General features: G+C 50.2%; 1 protein-coding gene across 1 annotated transcript in view; it reads left to right on the forward strand.

Moving 5' to 3' along the window:
• The window catches only part of LOC142251359 (gamma-aminobutyric acid receptor subunit beta-4-like), a 327,605-nt gene that overhangs the window by 188,474 nt on the left and 113,261 nt on the right, over window positions 1-25,870 (forward strand). Inside the window, exon 4 of the mRNA XM_075324070.1 lies at window positions 1,119-1,339. Within this exon, the coding sequence (XP_075180185.1) occupies window positions 1,119-1,339 (221 nt within the window). The remainder of the gene's footprint in view (window positions 1-1,118; window positions 1,340-25,870) is intronic.

The raw sequence follows: 25,870 nt of genomic DNA on the forward strand, positions 1-25,870 counted from the left end.
ACAGATGGGGAAAGAGACAGACCTGGAATGAGACAGGCAGGGAAAGAGACTGACAAACAGACACAGAGATAGAGAGAGACAGACATAGACATAGAGAGAGACAGACATAGAGAGAGACAGACAGACAGAGAGAGAAACAGACAGAGAGACCGACAGAGAGAGAGAAAGATAGAGATAGAGAGAAACAGACAACGAGATAGACGGACAGACAGAGAGATAGACACAGACAGACAGACATGGATAGAGACAGAGACACACATGGATAGAGACAGAGATACACATGGATAAACACAGACAGAGATAAACTCACAGAGACAGACATACAGAGACAGACATACAGAGACAGACATACAGAGACAGACACACAGAGACAGACACACAGAGACAGACACACAGAGACAGACACATAGAGAGACACACACAGAGACAGACAGACACAGAGACAAACTGACAGAGACAGACAGAGACAAACAGACATAGACAAACAGAGACAGACAGACAGAGACAAACAGACAGAGTCAGACAGAGACAGACAGACAGAGACTGGGAGAGAGACAGAGAGACAGTTACTATCCCGGGCAACGCCCCAGGTACTACAGCTAGTGTACCTATAAAGATGAACAGCATGTAGAGATGTAGCCAGAGATTTTCTCGCTATTTGCACTCGTTGAGAGCAAACCACAAACTTTTCTGTGGCAATTAACTTACCTTCAAGTACTGTGAACATTTTAATTGTGAGAATTACACCCACTCCCAGAAAAACAGTGAGAAAAGTGTAACTCACAGGATGACTAGATGACAGAAGCTAAAGCTAGGGTGACCTTCCAAGGTGTATTAAAATATATGGTAAATGTAATATTGTTGGAGGTGCAAACTCAATGTCCCCAACCAAACTAGACTGGGAGTCCCAAAACCCTCTGTGTCAACCGTCTGTCAGCATGAGACTGATAGAGATCCCCAAGTTGTCAGTCCTATGGAGGTCAGGCCTATGGCTAGGGTTTGGACACCGTGAATTGGCTGGCAGGTTCCTTGTAAGTGAATTCAACTCTGTTAATATTTTTATTTTAGGAAATGCTCCTACTGGTTTTCTACATAAATGTATAATTTCTCCCCTACAGGACTATACTATCACTATGTATTTCCAGCAGAGTTGGCGTGATAAGCGCTTGGCATATACTGCCCTCCCTCTCAACCTCACATTGGATAACCGAGTGGCTGACCAGCTCTGGCTTCCAGATACGTACTTTTTGAATGATAAAAAGTCCTTTCTGCATGGTGTAACAGTCAAGAACCGAATGATCCGACTGCATCCAGATGGCACTGTTCTCTATGGATTGAGGTAAGCTTTAATTTAATGGGATATACTTATTGAAATAAATTACTTTGTTTTACTCTTCAAAAGGCGAGTCACGCCATACATAGTGACATCACATCCAACAGCCACATGATTTACTCAAAGACCCTAACACTGTACCCTTACATAAGCAGGAGTTTATTATTAGTTATATGCTTGTCTTCGGATGTATAAATTTACAGAATATGAGATACCCCTTATTTTTATGATAATGTAAAACTTTTCTCAGTTTTAAAAAATGACAAATTAAAGAGAATGTAACAGGTGATTTTATAGCACAATACTAATGTTATCTTTAAATAGGGCTTAAGGAAATCTTTCAGGATCAGTAAGTTTTATTGCTCCACCTTATCCTGTTATCTTGTTGTAAGCTTCTAGAACTCAGTGTGTTGTGCACACTGGTCAAGTGTATGTAAATACAATTTGCATATTCCCTACCCCCCCCCGCCCACCTCCTAGTGCATTCATTATCACCACTGAGAAGCGGGAGGGAGTTTGGATGGGGGCAGCAGTGCAAATTCAGTACAGGTTTACTTTCATTGATGCTAGCACTGAGAGGTGGGACGGAGGAGCAGAGCATATGCAGTTTGTATTTACATATGCTTAACTGGTTACTACATCACATGGAATTGTATGGAGCTTACAACAAGATAACAGGATAATGTAGAGCAATAAAACTGATTCTGAAAGGTCTCCTTAAGCCCTATTTACAGATAACATTAGTATTGTACTAGAAACTTAAAGGGATTGCCAGCAGTGCATGTGGTTAACACCTTTATATACCTGTTAATTGTAAAGTCAAAAATGGTGCACATTAATCTGCTACCATCGCTAATGAGGTCACTGGTGCATCACAAAAACCGTGACTCAGCAGCGATCTCGCTATGTGAGAAGTACCCCTAAAACACATTTGCTTTTTAAAATATTTGACTCCACTCCAACAGACTTTGATTTTAGGAAAAAAGAAAGTGTTAAAATAAATTGTAGGCCCACTAGATATCATGGGTGTCATATGTCTGCTGAATATGGCGGCACTACGAATGACATGTGCGGCTCTACATATGACCAGAGATTTAAAGAGACTGTGTCATCAGCGAAGACCTATTGTGTAAAACAACTGTTTGATTTTTTACGATAAACATATACGGTATTTGTCACCAGGTTTTATGGTGCCCCATCTAAGAGCAGCATGATATATGTGCATAGAGCCCAATTCCAGCAATGTATCTGCTGCAGATCTACCAGTTCTCTCAATGCTGAGCTCTGTATAACTTCGCCCACACCACAGATTGGCAGCTTCCTGTGTACACTGTTTATAGGAAGAAAGCTGCTAATCAGTGTTAGGGGGTGGGGTTATACAGAGCACATGAATATGAAGGACTACCTGGCAGCAGTACTCTAGTGATAATTTCCTGCTGATAAAACACTGGTTTTATATAAACTACAGCAATATGCCCAATAAATCATACCTCACTGTAATTACAGGTCTTTGCCTAAATTATGCAGCTCTCTGATTGTGCCACAAAATACTGGTGACAGATTCCCTTTTAAGAATTTCATGTCACTATCTATATTAAAAAACAGTAATGAAATCTTGCAGTTTTCACTAAGTCTTATAACAGGCTGACACTTCTTGTTCTGTAGAGATCAGGAAAATCCACATGTAAAATCCACTTCTAAAATCATTGATCTTTAGAGTGTAAAAGCATATACTGTATAATTTTATGTTTTTTTTGGATAGTTTTTTTTTTTTTTCATTTTAATAAGGAGTGTAACAATATTGTGTGGTTACTGACCCGTTTCTGCTGCAAAATGTTTTACAAAAAAGCACACAAAAAATGACCTTTTTCATGATTTATGCCCAAAAACACAGCAAATAATTGATACATCCCATTTTTGAAGGCCAAGTTTCCACCCATAAAGAATTTTTAGTGCTTTTTTTAAATTGCTGATTTTTTTAACATAATAGCTAAATTAGGTTACTTTGTTTTTTTCATTACATTTTTGAGTACTTTATTCTTTAGGTACATTTTTATTGCTTGTTTTCAGCTGCGGTTTTTGTCTTCTCTTGGTATGTCATGATACAGTATATATAAAGCTGCTTTGTTTTTGATACTTCCTGGTATTTGGCTTTGGTAAAACTTTATTGCTAAATTTATGTACTGTTTACATGCTTATTTAGAGTTTTTTCATTGAGGAAATGTAGTAAAAACACGTATGTTTTTATGCCTTTTGGATTTGCTTAAATTCATTGAAGTCTAAAAGAAGAATCAGCAAATAAAACATATACCGTATTTTTCATTTTATAAGACGCACTGGATTATAAGACGCACCCCAAAATTAGAGGAGGAAAATAGGAAAAAAATAGTTTTTAATTTTAAAATGAGGGTCCGTTTTATAATCCTAGTATACCTGTTAATGGCACACCTGGGGGGAGTGGCAGTGGTGGAGCCGCAAAGAAGGGACAGTGGACAAGGGGTCAGCGAAGCTGTGGGCTCATAGGAGGGGGTGTCGTGGCCAAGGAGGGTCAGTGGACGAAGGGTTGGCGATACTGTGGGCTCAGGGGTATTGCGGTAGCGGGCGCCATTGAACTACCAGCTGTTGAAGAAATGGACTTCAAAAATTTTTTTCATGAAGTCCATCACGTCAACAGCCAGCAGTTCAATGGGGCCTGCAACCTGTAGCACGCCGGCAGATCAGTGGTGTCCTCCGCCGCCGCAATACCCCCGAGCCTGCAGTGTCGCAGACCCTATGTCCTGTGACCCTCCTGAGCACTCCAGTGCAGTGACACCCCCTCCTCCGAGCCCTCACTATCGCAGACTCTGCCTCCTGTGACCCTACTCCACCACCGCCGCCCAAGTATGCCATATCCGGATTATAAGATGCACCCCCATTTCCCCCCAAGGCAAAAATGAACCAAATATTCATCGTGGGAATTAACCAGTTAAAAAACATGTGTTTAAAAACATGACACTAAGCGTTTTCTCGTTCAAATGACGGCGATGATTATTGTACACAGATTTTGAGTATTTTTTTCTGTGGATATAGGAGTGGAATTATAGTTGTATTTTGCAGAGCCTGAGTGGCGCAAAAGTGCATTGAGCTGATTGAAGCTGAGTTGGCATGTGACACTGATGAAAGGGATATGTATGTAGGGAAGAATCATGGGGCTTTCACGATAGGCATGAATAGTAGGTGGGTGCCATGCAACTTGAGAAAGCCTTTGATGTGTAGGTGAAGAACATGCCCAATAGTATGGTATGTCACCTTAGGCTATGTCACCAGGAGAGGAGATTGCCTCTGTGATTGTTCCGGGCATGGAGGAGAGACCAGTGTGCAGGATCTGGAGTTACTGGCATGAAAGTGCCATGAACGTGATATCAAGTGTTTCAGATTCTCTGAGACTAAAAGGCCTGAGGGGACAGAACACAATGCATACAATTATATTCCACTAAAGTGATAAAATACAATGTTATGTCAATAAAGACTGTATTAGGCTTAACTGGTGAGGTTGGTTCTCTAAACTATGGGTCAGGATGAGCAGCATGGAGTGGAAGAGATGGTCCAGGGTGAGGAAGACTTGATGGACAGCACAGGGATCATTGAAGACCAGGAAATAAGGTTGTTGAGTAGGTCAGACAGACAAGCGAAGAAAGAAACACTGGATGATGCTGAGTGTGCAGATACACACAGAGGTATAGACAATCTGGGACTTGCAGCGGACAAATGGTTAATGGCAAATATGTATGCAATCAGGATCTTGCAGCAGACATGTAGTTAATGGCGGACACAAATGCAATCAACAAGTAGCAAACTGATTACTTGTTTGCCAATTAAATTATACACAGGTTTAGTAAAAACAAATAGTAATCAAATGGCTGGTCTTGCAAAGACATTGATGTGAACCGCATCAGTGTTAGCTGAGATGAGTCCAGTCACAAGTGTCTGTAGCAGATTTGAAAGTGCAACAGCACCAGGATTCAAAGGACTGAGTTAGAAAATAGTTGCAGATTATTGAATAACAGGCAGGAATTTGTTGGTCAGATGATTAGACAGCTGAATGAAGTGGCTGATGAGGCAAGAACCTGTAGTAATGTGTTTCCCCGAAAATAAGATACTGTCTTATATATTTTTTTGCCCCCAAAAAAGTGCTAGATCTTTTTTTTGCAGAAGGGTTTATTCTCGGGGAAACATGGTTGGGGGAAAGTTTACCCCCACAAAAAATGCAGATCCCCCTTTCCAAGATCGTCATACTTATCAGTTGCTCCCAGGTCCTCCTGCGATCTCCAGTGGGCACTCCCAGCAGATATGCTCCACGCCGTCCTTGCCTCCTTCCAGCTGACACTCACAGATCAGATAGGACACACGCTCATACACAAGCTCATGAGATCGCACATACAATTGCGCGCGCACACACACTCGCCACATCCAGTGATACCACTTGCTTCCAGCCAGTAAGGGACTCTTTGCTTCCTTGTCTCTATGATGCATTCCACAGCTGGGTCCTCCATGCGTTTCACCTGCAGGTCCTGGCTCTCCACTGCACAGCATCCCAGGTCCTTATGCCTCCCAGAAGCAATCAATATCACTGGATGTGGTGACTGTGTGTGTGATCTCATGTGTGATTGTGTGTGCGATCTCATGTGTGTGCACAATCTGATAAGAGAGGGTGTGTGTTCCGCCGCAGGTCCTTGTTGCGTTCCACTGCTTCCGGTCGGTGTCTAGTGAGTATGATTGTGGGGTCTTCGCTCTTCTTTCCTTTGGGGGGGTTGTCTGCTTTCTATAATGAAGTTTCCAGCATTATTCTTTAACTTTTTTAGCTGCACGGACACTTCATTATTGAACCACGACTAGGTCTTATTTTTGGGGTAGGGTTTATATTTAAGCCTTGCTGAAAACTCCTGCTAGGTCGTATTTTTGGGGAAACACGGTATATGTGTTAGCTGAAAGCTATCCTTCCTGAATACTCACACAGCACATGGGTGCCTGAGCTGGCCCATAGCCTGTATGTGCAAGCTCATATCTTCTTTGCAAATTCATTCAATATATTACCGTAATCTGTTCTGATTAAGGCCTAAATGATTGGCTGAGACACCAATAATACATCCTGTGTCTTGCTTCTGTGAAATAAAGAAAACAGTCAAATCCAAGTGTGACAGGAACCCCAGGGGTTTCCTAACAACCAAAGACCCGTTAGAAGGCAACCGTCCGCACCGTGAGGGCATACAGCTACCGCCTAAGGCTAGAGACCCAAGGGCCAGCGCCTGCGGCCTGCCGACCCCTACCCACGGAGGGGGAAAACAACATCCCAGCTGCTCCCTACCATCGCTCCCGGGATCCCCGTCACCAGCAGCGGTGGTGCCCATCTTCACCACAACCCGTGGGTGACGTCACGGACTAAATCCCCAAACAAACCAACCACCCTTTTCACTCATGGGTGAGGAGCGCCGCTCGAGTCCCCGGATCCAGCCCACCGCTCGAGCCACTGAGCAGCAGCCGCAGCAGCGCTGGACCCGAGCGTTAGCGAGCACAGCGGCGTCCCCCCTCCGCCCGCGACAACTTGGCATCACGAACAGGATTGAACCCATCTACTTACCAGTGTAAGTGCGCCTTGTGGTCCCCGCCGGCGGCGTCCGGCCGAAAATTTTGAAGCGCCGCCATCTTTGGTGCGAAAATCTCCCGCTTGAGCGTCTTCCCCGAGCAGGGAAGGCGCGAACGCGAAGCCCCGCCCCCAACAAGCGGAAGTGCTGAAGAGAACCGAGGGGGGATGGGAAAAAGATGTCTGCGCCCGACGGAGTTGGAGGAGCGGGTAGGTGACCCACGCCCCTGTGTCCCCGAGGGACCGGTCGCTGCGGCTGAGGGGCCCGGTCTACTCCCCCTCACCCTGCTGCCTCCCACTGCTACCCGCTTCGGTTGCTGCTACCCCGCCACTAGGCCTGCTACCCCCACCACCGGTAGCGGAGTTCCGTCCGTCCGCCCTGGAGGACCAGCCTGAAAGTGATGTCCGCAGATGACCCGCACCGCTACCGTGGAAGATCCAGCGGGAGGTGCCCGTCCGCGAAGAGGAGCCGTTGCACCGGAAGTGGCCACATCCAAGACCGTCCCGGCTCCGGTAGTCCGTCCGGTCCAGAAGGAGGCGGAGGTCCAGCCGGTGAGGATCCCTGTTCCCAAACCCCAAACCTCGGCTGAGGCTGCGCCGGGTCTCCGCTGCGAGGCAGCACCCCAGGCCACGTCACCGCGGGACCTTCCAAAAAAGGGCGGCAGTTGTGGGCAGCGTGAAGGAAGTCCCGCGGGGCCCGGCCCGTGCGCGGGGGCAAGCAGACGCCCCTTACTGGGACAGGGAGCCGACCCCGCTGGGCCGGGAAATTGCGGAAAGAGAGCGACACCGAGCCGAAGTGGTGGCCCGCACCATTCGCAAGAAGGATAACCTCCACCATGCTACATTCTGGGTACGGGGCCCGGTGTATGAAGGACAGGTCCGAAGATTTGATCCCCACCAGGGGTATGGCTTTATTTATGAGCCGGGCCTGGAGGCCGAGGTGTTCGTTGCCCGCTGTGACGTGCATGCCCATTTGCCAACGGGCCACCCGGGCCGAGACCTGCTGCCAGGCGACCTCGTGTCCTATACCCGACACTGCGGAGAGAGGGGCTGGTTTGCCCTTGATGTAAAGGTGAGGGAAGGCCGCAGTTTCCAGGCAGAGTCCCAGTCCCCTCCCCCATCTTGCCAGCCAGATGTCGAGGTGGAGGAAGTCTACGAGGAGGTCGACCTGAAGTGAAGGCAGCGGTCCACCGTTGCATACCGTTGTCCCCCGTTGGGACCCCCAGCACCGTTAAATATGTGAGTGAATGACAATGAATCAAACTGAAAAATCACCTGATTACCATCCGAGAAGAGAACCGTCCCCGTTGGGACTGGAGTTGTCCTTGTTAAGTTCACCCCCATACCCACATGACAAACTGCTCATGGACATGGCCGAGAACTGGCAGGCCACCCGCGAACTGGTGGGTTTGTAAATAATATTGTGGGATGGAAACCATTGCCGCCTCCGGAGAGGCAGATTGGAGGAAGGGCACGCAGCAGAGCAGGCTGGGGCCTGGCCACCACCAGGACCGGTGGCCATCCTCCGGGGGTCAGGGGTCCCCCTGGACGTGGGGTCCCCTGAAGTGACAGTCGGGTGCGAATCACCGTACCCGTTCTCGCTCGGGCAGCCTGAACCTGGACTGGGGTCAAGGGGTGCTGCCCACTTCTTAGGGGCAGCATCAGGGCTAGGTTGCTTGGGTGGGAGAGCGGAAGATATCCGTCCATCCGTCATTATTAAAAATATTTTTATGTGTAACGTTCAAGTGACCTGACAAAAATGCCTATGTTTATATGTTCACATGTTAATTTATGTTTTTACAGTTTTGAAAAATAAAACCGGTGATGGACGGGCAGCCCGCGGACGGTCTGCATTTCACCAAGGGGGAATGTGTCGCCCTGGACTAGCCAGGTCGTCACAGGTAACACACACACACCCCCACCCCCATTAGACAGCAACATTAGCCAAACACAAAATCCTTGTTGCCTCCCTCCAGGGTCTGATGTCCACACCAGGTGGGGCGGAGCCAAGCAGTTGGCCCCACCCACCGAGGAGTTCACAGGCCTGGAGGCGGGAAAGAGCAGTAAGAGTAGTTTTAGAGTTGAGTGGAGGAGGTTGAAGTGAGAGGAGTACAGTGGAGAGTGTCTGGGTTTGTGGCCCAGGCACTGACAACAAGGTTGGCAGACGGTGGTGGCCGTCTGCAGGAGTGGTGGATCGACGCGGAACCGTAGGACTGGGGTCGGGCGGTGGCCCGCCGGTACCGACCAGGGAGCGAAGTGAAGCCAGCACACACAGGCAGGGCCATTGGACCCCGACTAGGCTTGGAGTCGCCGTCAACAGTCAAATCCAAGTGTGACAGGAACCCCAGGGGTTTCCTAACAACCAAAGACCTGTTAGAAGGCAACCGTACGCACCGTGAGGGTATACAGCTACCGCCTAAGGCTAGAGACCCAAGGGCCAGCGCCTGCGGGCAAACAAGCTCCTGCGGCATCCATACACCGGGGAGCGGACTACTGTTGGGGACCCATCGTAGTCAAAACAGTACACAAAGGTGCAGGGAAAGACAGCCGCCATCACCTGTCCGGGGAGACACACTGCAGTTGGCTGCGGGAACCGTCCATCCAGCCGTTTGGTTTACCGAGGACTTTGTGCATCTCTTGCTGAGTGAGTACACCCGTGCCATCCGGCACCGCTGCGCGCTGTCCCTGCAACCCTGCACCTCACCTACCCTGCCTCTCCGTCACACCACCGGGCCCCGGGACCACCGACCCCTACCCACGGAGGGGGAAAACAACATCCCAGCTGCTCCCTACCATCGCTCCCGGGATCCCCGTCACCAGCAGCGGTGGTGCCCATCTTCACCCCAACCCATGGGTGGCGTCACGGACTAAATCCCCAAACAAACCAACCACCCTTTTCACTCACGGGCGAGGAGCGCCGCTCGAGTCCCCGGATCCGGCCCACCGCTCGAGCCACCGAGCAGCAGCCGCAGCAGCGCCGGACCCGAGCGTTAGCGAGCGCAGCGGCGTCCCCCGTCCGCCCGCGACATATACATTGCATTTTTAGATTCATTTTTGAGTGTAGATTTGTCACAAGACCTGAAGGAAATCCTGATGCCAGCAAAGTTAAGGAGAATCCTGAAGAGTCATGTACACATTGCCTATTGGTGACTTGCAGATTTGGTGCAGAAAACACTCCACTTTTACGGACTGAAAATAAAACATAAAGAAACAAAGTTAAAATGGATTTTACAGTAAAAAAAAATGGTAGAAACATTGTTTCCTGTATAATGACTTGTATATAAGCTAAAATTAAAAATAGGAAAAGAAAACACCTCCCCCACCACTTAATAGCCAGGCCATCTCTCAGCATGTTTCTCTGTCGCCTATACCTGTTGTAGATGACATAGTAGAGGGGGGAGTAAAACTACACCCGCCATAGTCACCGGTAAATGTACAGTCATATGAAAAAGTTTGGACATCCCTATTAATGTTAACCTTTTTTCTTTATAAAAATTTGGGTTTTTGCAACAGCTATTTCAGTTTCATATATCTAATATGGACTGAGTAATATTTCTAGACTGAAATGAGGTTTATTGTACTAACAGAAAATGTGCAATCTGCATTTAAACTAAATTTGACAGGTGCATAAGTATGGGCACCCTTATCAATTTCTTGTTTTGAACACTCCTAACTACTTTTTACTGACTTACTGAAGCTCTAAATTGGTTTTGTAACATCATTGAGCTTTCAACTTCATAGGCAGGTGTATCCAATCATGAGAAAAGGTATTTAAGGTGGCCACTTGCAAGTAGTTCTCCTATGTGAATCTCCTATGAAGAGTGGCATCATGGGCTCCTCAAAACAACTCTCAAATGATCTGAAAACAAAGATTATTCAACATAGTTGTTCAGGGGAAGGATACAAAAAGTTGTCTCAGAGATTTAAACTGTCAGTTTCCACTGTGAGGAACATAGTAAGGAAATGGAAGAACACAGGTACAATTCTTGTTAAGCCCAGAAGTGGCAGGCCAAGAAAAATATCAGAAAGGTAGAGAAGAAGAATGGTGAGAACAGTCAAGGACAATCCACATACCACCTCCAAAGACCTGCAGCTTCATCTTGCTGCAGATGGTGTCACTGTGCATCGGTCAACAATACAGCGCACTTCGCACAAGGAGAAGCTGTATGGGAGAGTGATGCGAAAGCAGCCGTTTCTGCAAGCACGCCACAAACAGAGTTGCCTGAGTTATGCAAAAGCACATTTGGACAAGCCAGTTACATTTTGGAAGAAGATCCTGTCGACTGATGAAACAAAGATTGAGTCGTTTGGTCATACAAAAAGGCGTTATGCATGGAGGCAAAAAAACACGGCATTCCAAGAAAAGCACTTGCTACCCACAGTCAAATTTGGTGGAGGTTCCATCATGCTTTGGGGCTGTGTGGCCAATGCTGGCACCAGGAATCTTGTTAAAGTTGATGGTCGCATGGATTCAACTCAGTATCAGCAGATTCTTGACAATAATGTGCAAGAATCAGTGACGAAGTTGAAGTTACGCAGGGGATGGATATTTCAGCAAGACAATGATCCAAAACACCGCTCCAAATCCACTCAGGCATTCATGCAGAGGAACAATTACAATGTTCTGGAATGGCCATCCCAGTCCCCAGACCTGAATATCATTGAAAATCTGTGGGATGATTTGAAGCGTGCTGTCCATGCTCGGCGACCATCAAACTTAACTGAACTGGAATTGTTTTGTAAACAGGAATGGTCAAATATACCTTCATCCAGGATCCAGGAACTCATTAAAAGCTACAGGAAGCGACTAGAGGCTGTGATTTTTGCAAAAGGAGGATCTACAAAATATTAATGTCACTTTTATGTTGAGGTGCCCATACTTATGCACCTGTCAAATGTAGTTTAAATGCGGATTGCACATTTTCTGTTAGTACAATAAACCTCATTTCAATTCAGAAATATTACTCAGTCCATCAGTTATTAGATATATGAAAATGAAATAGCTGTTGCAAAAAACAAAATTGTTATAAAGAAAAAAGGTTAACATTAATAGGGGTGCCCAAACTTTTTCATATGACTGTAATTTTAACAGTTTACTACCTTATCTGATCATGTGGTGTGTGTGACATGGTCAGATGTATCCTGTTTAACTAATGAAGGTGGTATTCTGAAACTCACGCAGCTTATGCGGTCAATGCAAGAACTGACAAAAATTAGAAGGAAGAGGGACTCCGATACACCCTGTATTAGACATAAAGGATGGCCTCATTCACATTCTGTTAAAATTGTTAGGTAGTGGGGTTCCTAGACTCATAAAGCCTATGCACTAAGTGCAAAGGCTGCCAAATATTAAGAGGAACTGCAATATACATTGGAAGACTGTGCCTCTACCCCCCTTCACCATCTCCAGCAGCAGAGGATGAATAGGTTGCAGGAATCCCGGCTACCTTAGTTATGTGTCCCCGTTGGGACAGTTCTACAGTTCTTCAGTTTCAAACATGGACCAAGGCTGAGAACTGACAGGCCAACCCAAGAAACTTTGGGTTTTGTAAATAGACCCTAAAACCACCTTACTGTTAGCACCGACCCGGTCTTCGGAGAGGCAGATTGGAGGAAGGGCCTGCGATAAAGTAGGCCGAGGCCCAGTCATCATTGCAACTGGTGACTACCCTCCAGACCAGGGGTCCCCGTGAAACCCGTAACAAGGACTGCCGAGTAAGGAACGTTTTACCCGGCCCGTGTGGGTGTCACCCGGACCCGTTCCTGGACTTGGGCAAAGGGGTGCGCACCTGTTTTAGTGGCGGTGTGACGCCCTGGACTAGCCAGGTTGTCACAGGTAGTTCCATACACACACGCCCCCCCTTCCTTAGTAAGGTGAAAGCAGCCAAACTACAAAACCTTTGTCACCTCCCTCCGGGTTTGATGTTCACACCAGGGGGGCGGAGCCAGGTGGTTGGCTCCGCCCACTGAGGAGTTCACAGGCCCGGAGGCGGGAAAAACAGTAGTCGAGCAGAGTTGAGCTTTGACAGTGGAGTGGAGTGAAGTTCAAGGGCAGACCTGTGCATAGGTCTGCCATAGTCTACACCCGGTGTCTGGGTTGGCGCCCAGTCACCTCTGGCAAGGAGGCAGACGGTGGTGGCCGCCTGCAGGAGCTGGGATTACAGCCGGTGGATACGTAGGGACCGGGGACGGGCGGTGGCCCGCCGGTATCAAACCGGGGAACCGATTGGAAACCGGAGCACCAGGATGGGTACTCAGACCCAGTACAAGGCGCAGAAACAATCGGGCTGAGTCAAATCAACTGATTGAGGACTGGACTTAAGGACCTATCCCACCTAAGACACGACTGAAGACAACAGCCCAACCATTAGGGTAACGCCACCGCCAAGGCATAGAGACCCGAGGGGCCAGCGTCTGCGGGCAAAGAGGGCTCTCCCGGCACATACCAAGCCGGGGAGTGGACTACCGTTGCTCAGGCATAGGAGTCGATGTTTTCTACATAAGTAAGGTGCAGGAGAAAGGCGGAAACCACCAACCTGTTGGGGGAAAACTGCAGCCGGCTGTGGGCACCGTTCACCATCTTGTTTGGTTTACCAGAGACTCCAGCATGTTTGTAATAGTGAGTACAACAGTGCCTTCGGGCCGCGCACCGCACCGCACCGTCACGTCAGTACCATCCATTCCCCCGCCTCATCACTTCCCTCGGGCCCCCAGGACCATCATTCCCCTACCCATGGAGGGGGTCAACACCAAGCTGCGCAACACCGTCCCCGGGAGCCTAGTCAACGGCAGCGGTGGTGTCCATCCATTCACCACAACTCGTGGGTGGCGTCACAAACTCAAATCCCCTACAAACAACCGCGGCTCCGGCCGTGGACCTCCCCACCGAAGTCCCTACGCGTAGCGCCAGCCCCCTTTCAGAGCGACATGACCCCCGGGTCCGTGAGGAGCTCGAGCCACCCACCGATGAGCACGGATCCGAGCGGCTTGGCAGCCGGCCGAGCCCCGGGGCGGTACAGTGGCACCAGGGAACAAGTTGTTTTGGGTGGCGGGGGCTATAAGAAGATGGTCCGTTCCGTCCTGTTCCGGTTTTGCAACGTTTAAAAATGGTGTCTCCCGTAAGGGAAGAAATGTTTTATAATGTTATTATTCTTGTTATCCCTGTTTTACCCATTTTTTACAGTTCCTCAAAAAATAAACGTTGGTGGTTGGACAGCCCGCGGACAGTCTGTATTAAACCAAGGGTGAATGTGACGTCCTGGCACCGCCAGGTGGTCACACAAAATAGGCCCCCGCACAACACCTTCCCTCACAGGGTTAAACCTTGCCAACCAAATCCTAGTCACCCCCCAAGGTAGGAAAGGCACACCAGTGGGTGGGACCCGGCGGATGGAGAACGCCCACCTAGGGGTCTAGAGAACCCGGGGCGGGAAAAACAGTAGCCTAAGTGGTAGTTCAAGTGGAGCGGAGTAGTGAGGAGGTGAAGCTCAAGTTCAGCAAGGAGAGGCGCCGGGGTTGGAGCCTCGGTGTATTGGCTAGGTGGCAGACGGTGGTCCGTGTCTGCCAGGAGACAGGAAGACAGTAGCCGGAGATCCGAGGTGGACCGGGGCAGGGTTGGAGCCCGCTGGTACCGACACCGGAGACCCGACCCAGAAACCGTGCACAGAGGTGGTACTTGGACCCTGAAGCCAGGACCAGAACCAACGGCCTAGCTAATTAACCAATTGAGGGCAGGATTACTGGTCCTGTCCCAACCAAAGTCCCAAAAGCAGACAACCACCCACAGAGTGGGATAGGGCATCCGCCAGGGCCTGGTAGATCCCACAAGTCAGCGTCAGCGGGCACGGCTCCCAACAGAAGTACCAGGAGCGGACTCCCGTGTTCCGTGTTCCACACCGGGAAGTCCACCACACCACAACACAGTGCAGAGAAAAGTGACACAGACCATCAACCTGGTTGAGGTACCAGAGTACACCCGGCCGCGGCGGCCGGCCAGCCGCACCGTGGTTAACCATTGGACTTGCCTTATTTATTTAATCGTGAGTAAACTGAGACTCCCTGGTCTGATCAGGCGTGCCGGCCCCTGCCATCACCGTCCCCTGCACCGAGTCACCGGCCCCGGGGCAACCATCCCTACCCACAGAGGGCTTAATAACCAACTGCCATCCCGTCGCCCCCGGGTGCCCCACAACAGCAGCGGTGGTGCCACACTTCACCACACCGTGGGTGGCGTCACAGACTGACTACAGCAAACCCCATACAAATATGTCCCCTTTCATTTGGAGTGTCCACGTGACCCCCGGGTCTGGAGGATCCCTCGAGCCACACTGCGGATCCGGATCCAAGCAGCTTGGCTGCTACTGACGTGGGGGCGGCACATGTACACTTTAGGTTATTATTTATTATTGTCTGTGTTTTGGATGTTTTAAGAGATCTTAATAAAATGGATGTTTTTAAGGGTTAATATAATAGGCTAAGAGGGCAGACTAGTCAGGGGATATAACAACCTGGTGACTAGTCCCTGTGCTCATTAGCATAAGATAAAAGATATTTAGAAATACTATTTTTAAAGATCTCTTTATCTATGCTAGAATATACATGGACGGTTAGGCTGGGATTAGCAATATGCAGACAGAACTGCTTGTGGCAGATTCACTTTAATGTTTGGGCCTGTTGGTGGGTGACTGGGTATTTCCTTTTATGCTCCAAGGCCTGGAGTAGGGACAGCTGAGCTCTGCACTGGGACAAAGAATTGTACCTGCTGATGGTGCTTGCGAATGTGCAATGACAAGTGCAGAGCAGCAGGCATCCACACCTGCACCCTAGGCAGGGGACTGGCAAGCACGTAGCACAGGTTAAGAGGCAATGATTTCACCTGCAGACACTGATTGTGGATCCAGGCATTCGACTGACCTAGTGCGGTGCTTTGATGACATGTGTTTGAGCCTGCTGGCGGTGGTCAGGCTGGTAGTGGTCAGGTCCCTGCTGATCTTGGTTTGGCAAGGTTGCAAATGACCGTTTTTTTATCGTCTGCACTTTTTTTTAAAAAAAAAGCATCAGGTGGGGAGCACCTAACCCTTGGCCTGGAAGCTTGCTGTGTGTGCGTGCTATGGGGAACAGTATACTGTCTTCTCCCTCTGGCCACCCCACTGCCTTTTCGTTTCCTGCCTCTTGTGATTCTGCAGATCCTTCCCCCTCTGCGCTGCTGTCCTCTCTCTGCATTGCACCTTCTCAGGTTAGGTCATCGTCCACCAGCTCATCTTCCACTTCCACACTCTGGTCCTCCTGACTTGTTGACTTAACAACATCACTTGTTGGTAACTTTATCTCCTCATCATCTACCTCATGAGACTAATTGTCGTTCCCCACCGTCATCTTCTTCTAACCGTAGCTGCTCAAATATTTGGGCATCACTACACACTGTCTCCTCATGTTTCTCTTGAAACGTGCAGGGCAAAAGGCCAGAATCTATTAATAGAAATGTTAAGAGCTCCTCAGAGTGTCTGAGTATGAGATCACTTATCTCGTAGGATTCAACAAGGTGGGAAGAAAGTGGAACAAGGTAAGGATTATGTGGTCCAGACTTATAGCTAGTGAGATTGTATCGTGTGGAAGACAGGGTGGTGCTTGGAAACATACTGGAAGCATTATCTGCCATCCAACCTCTCACCTTTTTGCAGTATTTTGACTTCAAGCATGTTGTCCTTGCAAAGTGGAACAGGAAGGTAGGTGTCGTGGATGAGCGCGTTTGTTGTGCTCACACAGCAGGCAGTTTCACCTAGCCCATGACCTCGACCTGTACATGCGCCATCAGCAGCATGTCCACTTCCCCATCCCTTACCTCACGCCTTGCGTATTTTAAAGTAGGTACAAGCTATACATGCCTGCAAACCTTCCAATATTAATAGGGAAAATAAAATATGTAGCCTTGAAAAGGACTTTTGGTTTTAGGTTACAGCAACAGAATTAGTGTTGAAGGATTGTTTTGCAATAAATCCTGCATATATGCCTGCTCTGATCCCAATCTATCCCTCCTCCAACAGCTATCCCTAGTGAATACACGTATCAGCGGTTTTACTACAAGGACAGTATTTATCCCTGAAAATGACTTTTGGTTTTAGGTTTCAGTAGCAGTATAAGTATAGAAGGATTGTTTTGCAATAAACCTTGACGATATGCCTGCTCACCTCTCAGCTCTCCCAACCTTGATTGCCTCTTCCTGAACTGAAGTGTGCCGAGCATAGCACCTCCATGCTCGATATAAACCTGATGACGTTATGCGGCCGGCCAAAATACAGTAATGCCAGTAGCCAACATGGCTATAGCATTACTGTGTGTGGCAGGCATTCCCTGCATGTTGATTGGCTGTGAAAAGCCATGAAACATGTGGGGATTGCCACGATACTCGATAGCGTAACGAGGGTGCCTGAGCACCCTGATGCTCGATCGAGTATAGACAATTGGCAAACACGCTCATGTATCAGTTGTGTAGAGTAATACACTGTTCTTCCCCCTTATACACTGCAAGACACTATGCACTTTCCTGTAGAAGAATCCTTTGTGGCCCCTGGAGTGATTTATGCTCGACAGAAGTTGCTCAGATGAAGATAGCAATGCGTTATCACAGAATTCAGGACAACCTCTACACTCTAATAAGGATACACCTCATACACACAGTATCTACACTATATACACTCACCTCTACACCTCACACACAGCATCTACACTATATACACACACCTACATTTGTCTGGAACCTCCGCTCCCCTGTAGTTACTCCTTTGATGTCTTCCACAAAAATGTTTGTTATGACCTAAAATCTCTCACATGCTTTCCTTGATTTCCATATATTTCACCTATTTTGTACCAATTTCTGTTAGATATATGGACACAAAAAAAGGTTACGTTTCGTGTGGGCACCAGGGCTGACTCTGTCTGGAGCGTCCGCTCCCCTGTAGTTACCCCTTTGATGTCTTCCACAAAAAATGTTTATGACCTAAACTCTTTACCTTGATTTCCATATTTTTTCTTTTTTTTCTACCAATTTCTGTTAAATATATGGACACAAAAAAGGCGACGTTTCCGGTGCGAGATATGGAAGGACTGTAGGATTGTTTCTTTGTACTGTATTTCCGCTCATGTACACATCTATCTATAGCAGCGCCCACCACCCTACGCAGCGTAGAGATATATTTAGAACACGCAAAAAAAAAATGTTAGAGACAAGAGCAGCACAGAGGTGTCAAAGCTTTGCACAGACTTATCTCCTCTCTCCGTCAAATTTTCTATTTGTCCTTTTTTTCTCGGTCCCTCTGTTTCACAGCTTATCCTTTCCTCTCTCACCCCAACCTTCTGCATTTACTCCCCCCCGCCTTCCATGTGTATGTTCTCCCTCCTTGATCCTCTTTCTCCTTGTTTCCATAGAAACCACATCCACTTGGAATGAAACTGATCATTCATATTGTAAAGAGAAAGATATGAGAGAAACAAAAAAAAATGGCTATGTCTCCAAACATAGCCCGGGCTGCAGTTTTATCATAACAAAAAATCTGCTAGCTTTATAATGTAGGATGGCATGGATGCTGCTTTTCTCCTTCTTGTTGCAGGGATGATGCGTATAGTGTAGAATTAATAATTTACCTGCGATGCTAAATCCGTGAGTGTACGCTAATTGCACTGATTCAATTTAGCAAAAACGTGCGTCGTACAGTGTGGCTGTAAGTGAAAATTGAATATAGCAACCAAAATAAGCTGACAGGGTGGCTGTACAGTAGGGTGTATTCATACTAGGGGATTTTCTGGGACGAGAAAAAGAAGCAAAATGTAATTAAATTCCTAAATACCTTTCATTAGTGAATTGCATTGGACTAGGGAGGCAATCATTATACTGTAGTACAATGGGATAGCCACCACCTTGTTACACTGATCAGCACGGGTCCTAGAATGGTAATAGGACAGGTCCCTGCAGCAATCACCGGGGAACGGAGGCGAAAGGTATGGAGACTCCGAGACAAATGTCTGTGACGTTTATAAAGAAGAGAGAGCTTCTGCAGGGTCACACAATCCATGGAAATAAGCTGCCTAAAGAGGTAGGACCCTAGGCAGACCTCAAAGGAGCCACAGATACTGCGATACACAAAATGTCTATACTACATACTGTCACGCTCCCCGGGTCCCCTGCGCTGCTCCCCGGCTCACCTGTCACGCTCCCCGGCTCCCCTGCCTCGCTCCCCGGTTCTTCAGTCCGGTCTCCACCGCTCCCCGCTCTCCAGCATCCATTGCCGCCGCTTCCCAGGCGCCCAGGTCCCCGCTCCCGGCGCCCGTCGGCGTCTCAGCCCCAGCCCGGCTCTGCTGCTTCCTCCTCTCAGCTTCCTGCTCTGGCTTCTGGCACCCGGGCCGCGCGCATGCGCATTAGGGCGCGCGCGCGGTCATTGACCCTTTCTTAAAGGGTCAGCGTCCATTGACAGGAAATGAAGCACACAGGTTCAGGGTATAAAGGGGTTTAATGTCCAAGTGAGCGGGGCCTGATCTTCGTGTTTCCCAAGCTAGGAGTCAGGTCTCCTTGTGTCTCTCTGCCATACTTACGTATCTCTCTTCTAGAGCCGATCCTGCCTCGCCATCCAGTCCTGCCGCATCCCGCACCCCCGAACGCTGCTTATCTGCCATCCTGACAGTCCGTACCATCTCGGATCCCTGTGGTGACCCGTCATCTCGCTCCAACGGTTCCGGACTCCGCCTGACATCATCTCGGCTTCCGAACCTGAGCTCCGTCACCCGGACTACCATCAGAGACTCCGTGGTCCCAGGGACTTCTCCATTATACTCTTTGTGCACGGACTGCCCTGCTACCTGTAGTGCTCCAGCTACCGGACCCCTTACCATCATCAAGGAGTTCGGCCCAGTGGATCCACCTCCTGGGTCTGCCCTTCCACCTGGCCCTAACAGTAAGATCAGGCCATGGATCCCGCTGAAGCACTAGCGGCCTTGCAGGAGGAACTCCAACACCAGCGTGAGACCCAGACCCGCATGCTGAACTTCATGACTTCGGTGGACGCCCGCCTGAACACGCTACAAGCGTCAATTACATCTTCAGCGTCTCGGGCTTCCACTAGCCAATCCACGGCTCCAGCCCCCGTGGCAGCCTCTTCGGATGCTTCCAGACTTCGTTTGGCCTCACCACCCCGCTACGCCGGAGATCCCAAGACCTGCAGGGGTTTCATAAACCAATGCTCCCTCCATTTCACGCAGCTGCCACATTTGTTTGCCTCCGACCAAGTCAAGGTCGCCTTCATCATGTCTCATCTAGAGGGTGAGGCACTGGCGTGGATGAACCCCTTGTGGGAGAAGGAGGATCCTGTGACCACGAACATCCAGGAGTTCCTGCAGGCATTCCGTGGCACCTTTGATGAGCCCGGACGCGCCTCAGCGTCTGCTTCATCTCTTCTCCGGTTACGTCAGGGGACTCTAACGGTGGGTCAATACGCAATCCGTTTTCGCACCTTGGCTTCGGAACTCGGCTGGAACAACGAGTCCCTAACCGCCGCCTTCTGGGAAGGACTCTCGGGTCGAATTAAAGATGAGCTGGCTGGTCGTGACGTACCGTCCACCCTGGATGCCCTGATTATCCTAGCGACTCGAGTGGACATTCGCTTTCAGGAGCGATCCAAAGAGGTGTCCCGTGAGAGACGTCCGGTACGGCATTCCTCTCCTCCGCAGAAGCCCGCCGTACTACAGTCAACGGCATCTGGTGTCTCCGTCCACGAGCCCATGCAGATCGACCGTGTGCGGCAGTCTGAACAACGTCGAGCAGAGCGGCTCGCCAAGGGCCTCTGCTTCTACTGCGGAGAGAGCACACACCTGCTACGCTCCTGTCCAGAGAGGCCGGGAAACTCCAAAGCCTAGGGTTGGTAGGAGAGGCCACCCTAGGTGCTGGGACTCTCTCAGACCCGGTTACGTGGACTGTGCAAGTGACAACGGGAGAGACGCGGTTCACGGCTGAGGCGTACCTCGATTCTGGGGCAGCAGGCAACTTCATCCAGCAGGCCACGGTGGACAAGTACCAGGTGCCTGTTACTCCACTTGACAAACCCCTCGTGATTGCCTCTGTGGATGGGAGACCCCTCTCTGACACCATCTCCTGGATCACCAGGCCGGTCGAACTGCGTATCGGTGCCCTGCACACCGAGAACATCGCTCTCTACGTCCTCCCACACATGTCCAATCAAATCCTGCTGGGACTTCCCTGGTTACGGACACACGAACCATCAGTCAGCTGGGGCACTGGTGAAATCACCCGATGGGGCTCTTCGTGCCATGAGAACTGTCTGAAGGCCATACAACCCATCCGACGACCTCCGGTTCCAGAGAACCTACCGGGACTGCCCTCGGCCTATTGGTCCTTCGCGGACGTCTTTGATAAAAAGGAATCTGAGGTACTTCCGCCACATCGTCCGTACGATTGTGCCATCGACCTGCTCCCGGGAACAACACCACCTCGAGGACGGATATATCCATTGTCTCCAGCCGAAACAAGGGCCATGTCTACTTACATCACAGAGAGCCTGGCAAGGGGATTCATTCGGAGATCCTCCTCTCCTGCTGGAGCAGGCTTCTTCTTCGTGAAGAAGAAAGAAGGCGACTTACGCCCATGTATAGACTACCGGGGATTGAATCAAATCACCGTGAAAAACAAGTACCCTCTGCCGCTCATCCCCGAATTGTTTGACCGGCTTAGAGGAGCTCGTGTGTTCACCAAATTGGACCTTCGGGGTGCCTACAACCTGGTCCGCATCCGCTCTGGGGACGAATGGAAGACCGCGCTCAATACTCGCGATGGGCACTATGAATACTGCGTGATGCCCTTCGGTCTGTGTAACGCACCAGCAGTCTTTCAAGAATTGGTGAACGACGTTTTCCGGGACCTTCTTTACGTCTGTGTGGTGGTGTATCTGGATGATATCCTTGTCTTCTCTCCGGATCTCCAGACCCACAGAGAGAACGTGCAGCTGGTTCTACAAAGACTGAGAGAGAATCGTCTGTACGCCAAGTACGAGAAGTGTGTCTTTGAGCAGTCTTCTCTCCCCTTCCTGGGTTACATCATCTCCGATACCGGACTGCAGATGGATCCAAAGAAGGTCTCCTCCATTCTCAACTGGCCTCCTCCTTCTGGACTGAAGGCAATCCAACGCTTTCTGGGATTCGCCAACTACTACCGCCAGTTCATTCCTCACTTCTCTGCTCTGACCGCTCCTCTCTCCGCCTTGACCAAGAAGGAGGCTAATCCAAAGGACTGGTCACCTGCGGCTGACGCCGCATTTGGCTCTCTGAAGCGGGCATTTGCCTCCTCTCCTGTGCTCCACCGTCCGGAGTTAAACCGCCAGTTCACCTTGGAGGTGGATGCCTCCTCCTCGGGAGCCGGAGCAGTGCTCATGCAGAAGTCCTCCTCCGGGAAGATGGTGACTTGCGGTTTCTTCTCCAAGAGCTTCTCAGCGCCTGAACGCAACTACACCATCGGTGACCGAGAGCTATTGGCAGTAAAACTGGCTCTGGAGGAATGGCGCTACCTTCTGGAAGGAGCAGTGTACCCCGTAATCATTTACACGGACCACAAGAACCTGGAATACCTGCGGTCCGCTCAGCGACTGAACCCTCGGCAAGCCAGGTGGTCCTTGTTCTTTGCCAGGTTCGATTTCCAGCTCCATTTCCGACCCGCGGACAAGAATGTACGCGCTGATGCCTTGTCCAGGTCTTTCATGCCCATGGAGCAGGAGGAGGAGACATCCCAACCCATCATTTGTCCTAGTAAAATCATTCCGGTGGCCCCTGTCACCCTGGCCCAGATACCGCCCGGGAAGACCTATGTCTCTGAGACTGATAGGCAAAAAGTGTTACACTGGGGCCATGCCTCGAAAACAGCCGGTCATGCTGGTCAAAAGAGAACATGGAATGCGATTGTACGTCATTACTGGTGGCCATCCCTTCACACGGACGTCGCTGCTTTTGTCTCTGCCTGCTCCTCTTGCGCCAGGAACAAGACGCCCAAACACCTGCCATATGGCCGTCTTCTGCCTCTGCCTATACCCTCAGTTCCGTGGCAACACATTGCAATGGACTTTATTACGGACTTGCCATTGTCCTCCGGACACACAGTCATATGGGTCGTGGTGGACCGGTTCTCCAAAATGGCTCATTTCGTCCCTATGGCTGGACTGCCCTCTGCTCAGGAACTCGCGGACGCCTATATACATCACATCTTCCGCTTGCATGGCTTTCCATCACACATCGTGTCCGACAGAGGAACTCAGTTCACCTCCCGCTTCTGGAGGGCTCTCTGCAAACATCTGGGAGTGACTCTGGACTTTTCTTCTGCCTACCATCCTCAGTCTAATGGCCAAGTGGAAAGGGTCAATCAAATCTTGACCTCCTTCTTACAACACTACGTCAACGCCCATCACGACGACTGGTCCACGCTTCTTCCTTGGGCTGAATTCTCCCATAACCACCACGTCAGTGAGTCCTCCTCCAGCTCTCCCTTTCATGTCGTTTACGGACTTCAGCCCTCCGTCCCATTGCCTGTATCTCCTTCTTCGGATGTCCCTGCTGCTGATGCTGTAGCCCGTGACTTTGCAACCATTTGGGACTCTGTCAAGGCGTCCCTTGGGCGTGCTTCCCTGCGGATGAAGAGACATGCAGACAAGAGACGTCTGGACCCTCCGTGTTTCTCTCCTGGAGATCTAGTCTGGCTTGCTTCCAAGTACGTCCGATTGAAGATACCATCCTACAAGCTGGGTCCTCGCTACATCGGGCCGTTTAAAGTCCTCAGCAAGATCAATGAGGTCTCCTACAAGCTCCAGCTCCCGGCCACGATGAGGATACCCAACTCCTTCCACGTCTCCCTGCTCAAGCCGGTTGTCCTTGGTCCCTTCTCCACTGCTGCCAGTTCGGCTCCTCCTCCTATTGCCGATGACGACATCTATGCGGTAAGGGATATCGTGGCCATGAAGACCGTACGGGGTCGACAGTTCTTCCTGGTGGACTGGGCAGGGTATGGTCCTGAGGATAGGTCCTGGGAGCCCCGGGAGAATGTGGGTACTCCGCTGATCCGTGCCTTCCTGTCCCGGTTGCGGGGAGGGGGGCGTGGGGGGGGGTACTGTCACGCTCCCCGGGTCCCCTGCGCTGCTCCCCGGCTCACCTGTCACGCTCCCCGGCTCCCCTGCCTCGCTCCCCGGTTCTTCAGTCCGGTCTCCACCGCTCCCCGCTCTCCAGCATCCATTGCCGGCGCTTCCCAGGCGCCCAGGTCCCCGCTCCCGGCGCCCGTCGGCGTCTCAGCCCCAGCCCGGCTCTGCTGCTTCCTCCTCTCAGCTTCTTGCTCTGGCTTCTGGCACCCGGGCCGCGCGCATGCGCATTAGGGCGCGCGCGCGGTCATTGACCCTTTCTTAAAGGGCCAGCGTCCATTGACAGGAAATGAAGCACACAGGTTCAGGGTATAAAGGGGTTTAATGTCCAAGTGGGCGGGGCCTGATCTTCGTGTTTCCCAAGCTAGGAGTCAGGTCTCCTTGTGTCTCTCTGCCATACTTACGTATCTCTCTTCTAGAGCCGATCCTGCCTCGCCATCCGGTCCTGCCGCATCCCGCACCCCCGAACGCTGCTTATCTGCCATCCTGACAGTCCGTACCATCTCGGATCCCTGTGGTGACCCGTCATCTCGCTCCAACGGTTCCGGACTCCGCCTGACATCATCTCGGCTTCCGAACCTGAGCTCCGTCACCCGGACTACCATCAGAGACTCCGTGGTCCCAGGGACTTCTCCATTATACTCTTTGTGCACGGACTGCCCTGCTACCTGTAGTGCTCCAGCTACCGGACCCCTTACCATCATCAAGGAGTTCGGCCCAGTGGATCCACCTCCTGGGTCTGCCCTTCCACCTGGCCCTAACACATACACACAGTGTGTTCACTATACACACACCTACACCTCACACACACAGCGTTTACACTATATAAACACCTACACCGCATACACACAGTGTCTATACGATATACACACACCTACACCTCACACACAGTGTGTAAACTACATATGTGTTGTGACGTCCTGGCCTATCAGGTCGTCACAGGGTATTGTGCAACCTGCCCTTCAGCACAGTATCCACCCTCCCTGGTTACAGGTCCTGGTCCTTTGGTGTTGCTAACAGCTGAGCCAATCAAAACCCTACGAACACTTTACACTGTACCCACCAGACACACCATTGGGGGCCTGAAGGGAATAGGGCCGCCCACATGGGGGGTTGGTAGGGGAGAGTGGAAAAGTGAGAGGGGAAGTGAATGGTAGTGGAAGGAGAAGGAGGTGAAGTGACTCTTGTGAGGAGAGGTCACAGATGGAGCAGGGCTCCTGAGTACTAGGTGGCAGGCGTTGGTCTGGGCCTGGTAGGAGCTGGAACCCCAGTCGCAGAGGACAGTGTCAAGGGGTATGGACTGCCGAGGAGGGCGGCCGGCAGCCTTGAGCTATCACCGGGCAGGGGCCAGGGCATGACGGACCCTAGGCCGGGAAGTAGCTTCATGCGTCCTGGTAATTTACCCGACGGGGGTGAAGACTTCAAGTGTCATCACCAACCCGCTCCAAAATCGGGGTACTAGCGCACCGATGGGATAGGACTTTCCCAATACAGTCCAAAGAAATCCTACACGTGAACCCTGAGAGCAAGTTCACTCAGTTAGCTATACGGGTGAGCGGGACCTGAAGAGTTTCAGACTTGAGGGTCTAAAGAAGAAAACACAGATGCCAAGGAAAGGGTCACAGACTAGCTGCAACACCAAGGGCACGGACCCAAGTGTGCTCCCTCCCAGCTGCAGTGGTGCTCAGAACTCTGGTTTACAAGCTGTTGGTGTGGTTATTTCTGGACTGAGTGAGTACACTG

The sequence above is a fragment of the Anomaloglossus baeobatrachus genome, chromosome 9 (genome assembly GCF_048569485.1).
Source record: "Anomaloglossus baeobatrachus isolate aAnoBae1 chromosome 9, aAnoBae1.hap1, whole genome shotgun sequence".
Classification (NCBI taxonomy): domain Eukaryota; kingdom Metazoa; phylum Chordata; class Amphibia; order Anura; family Aromobatidae; genus Anomaloglossus; species Anomaloglossus baeobatrachus.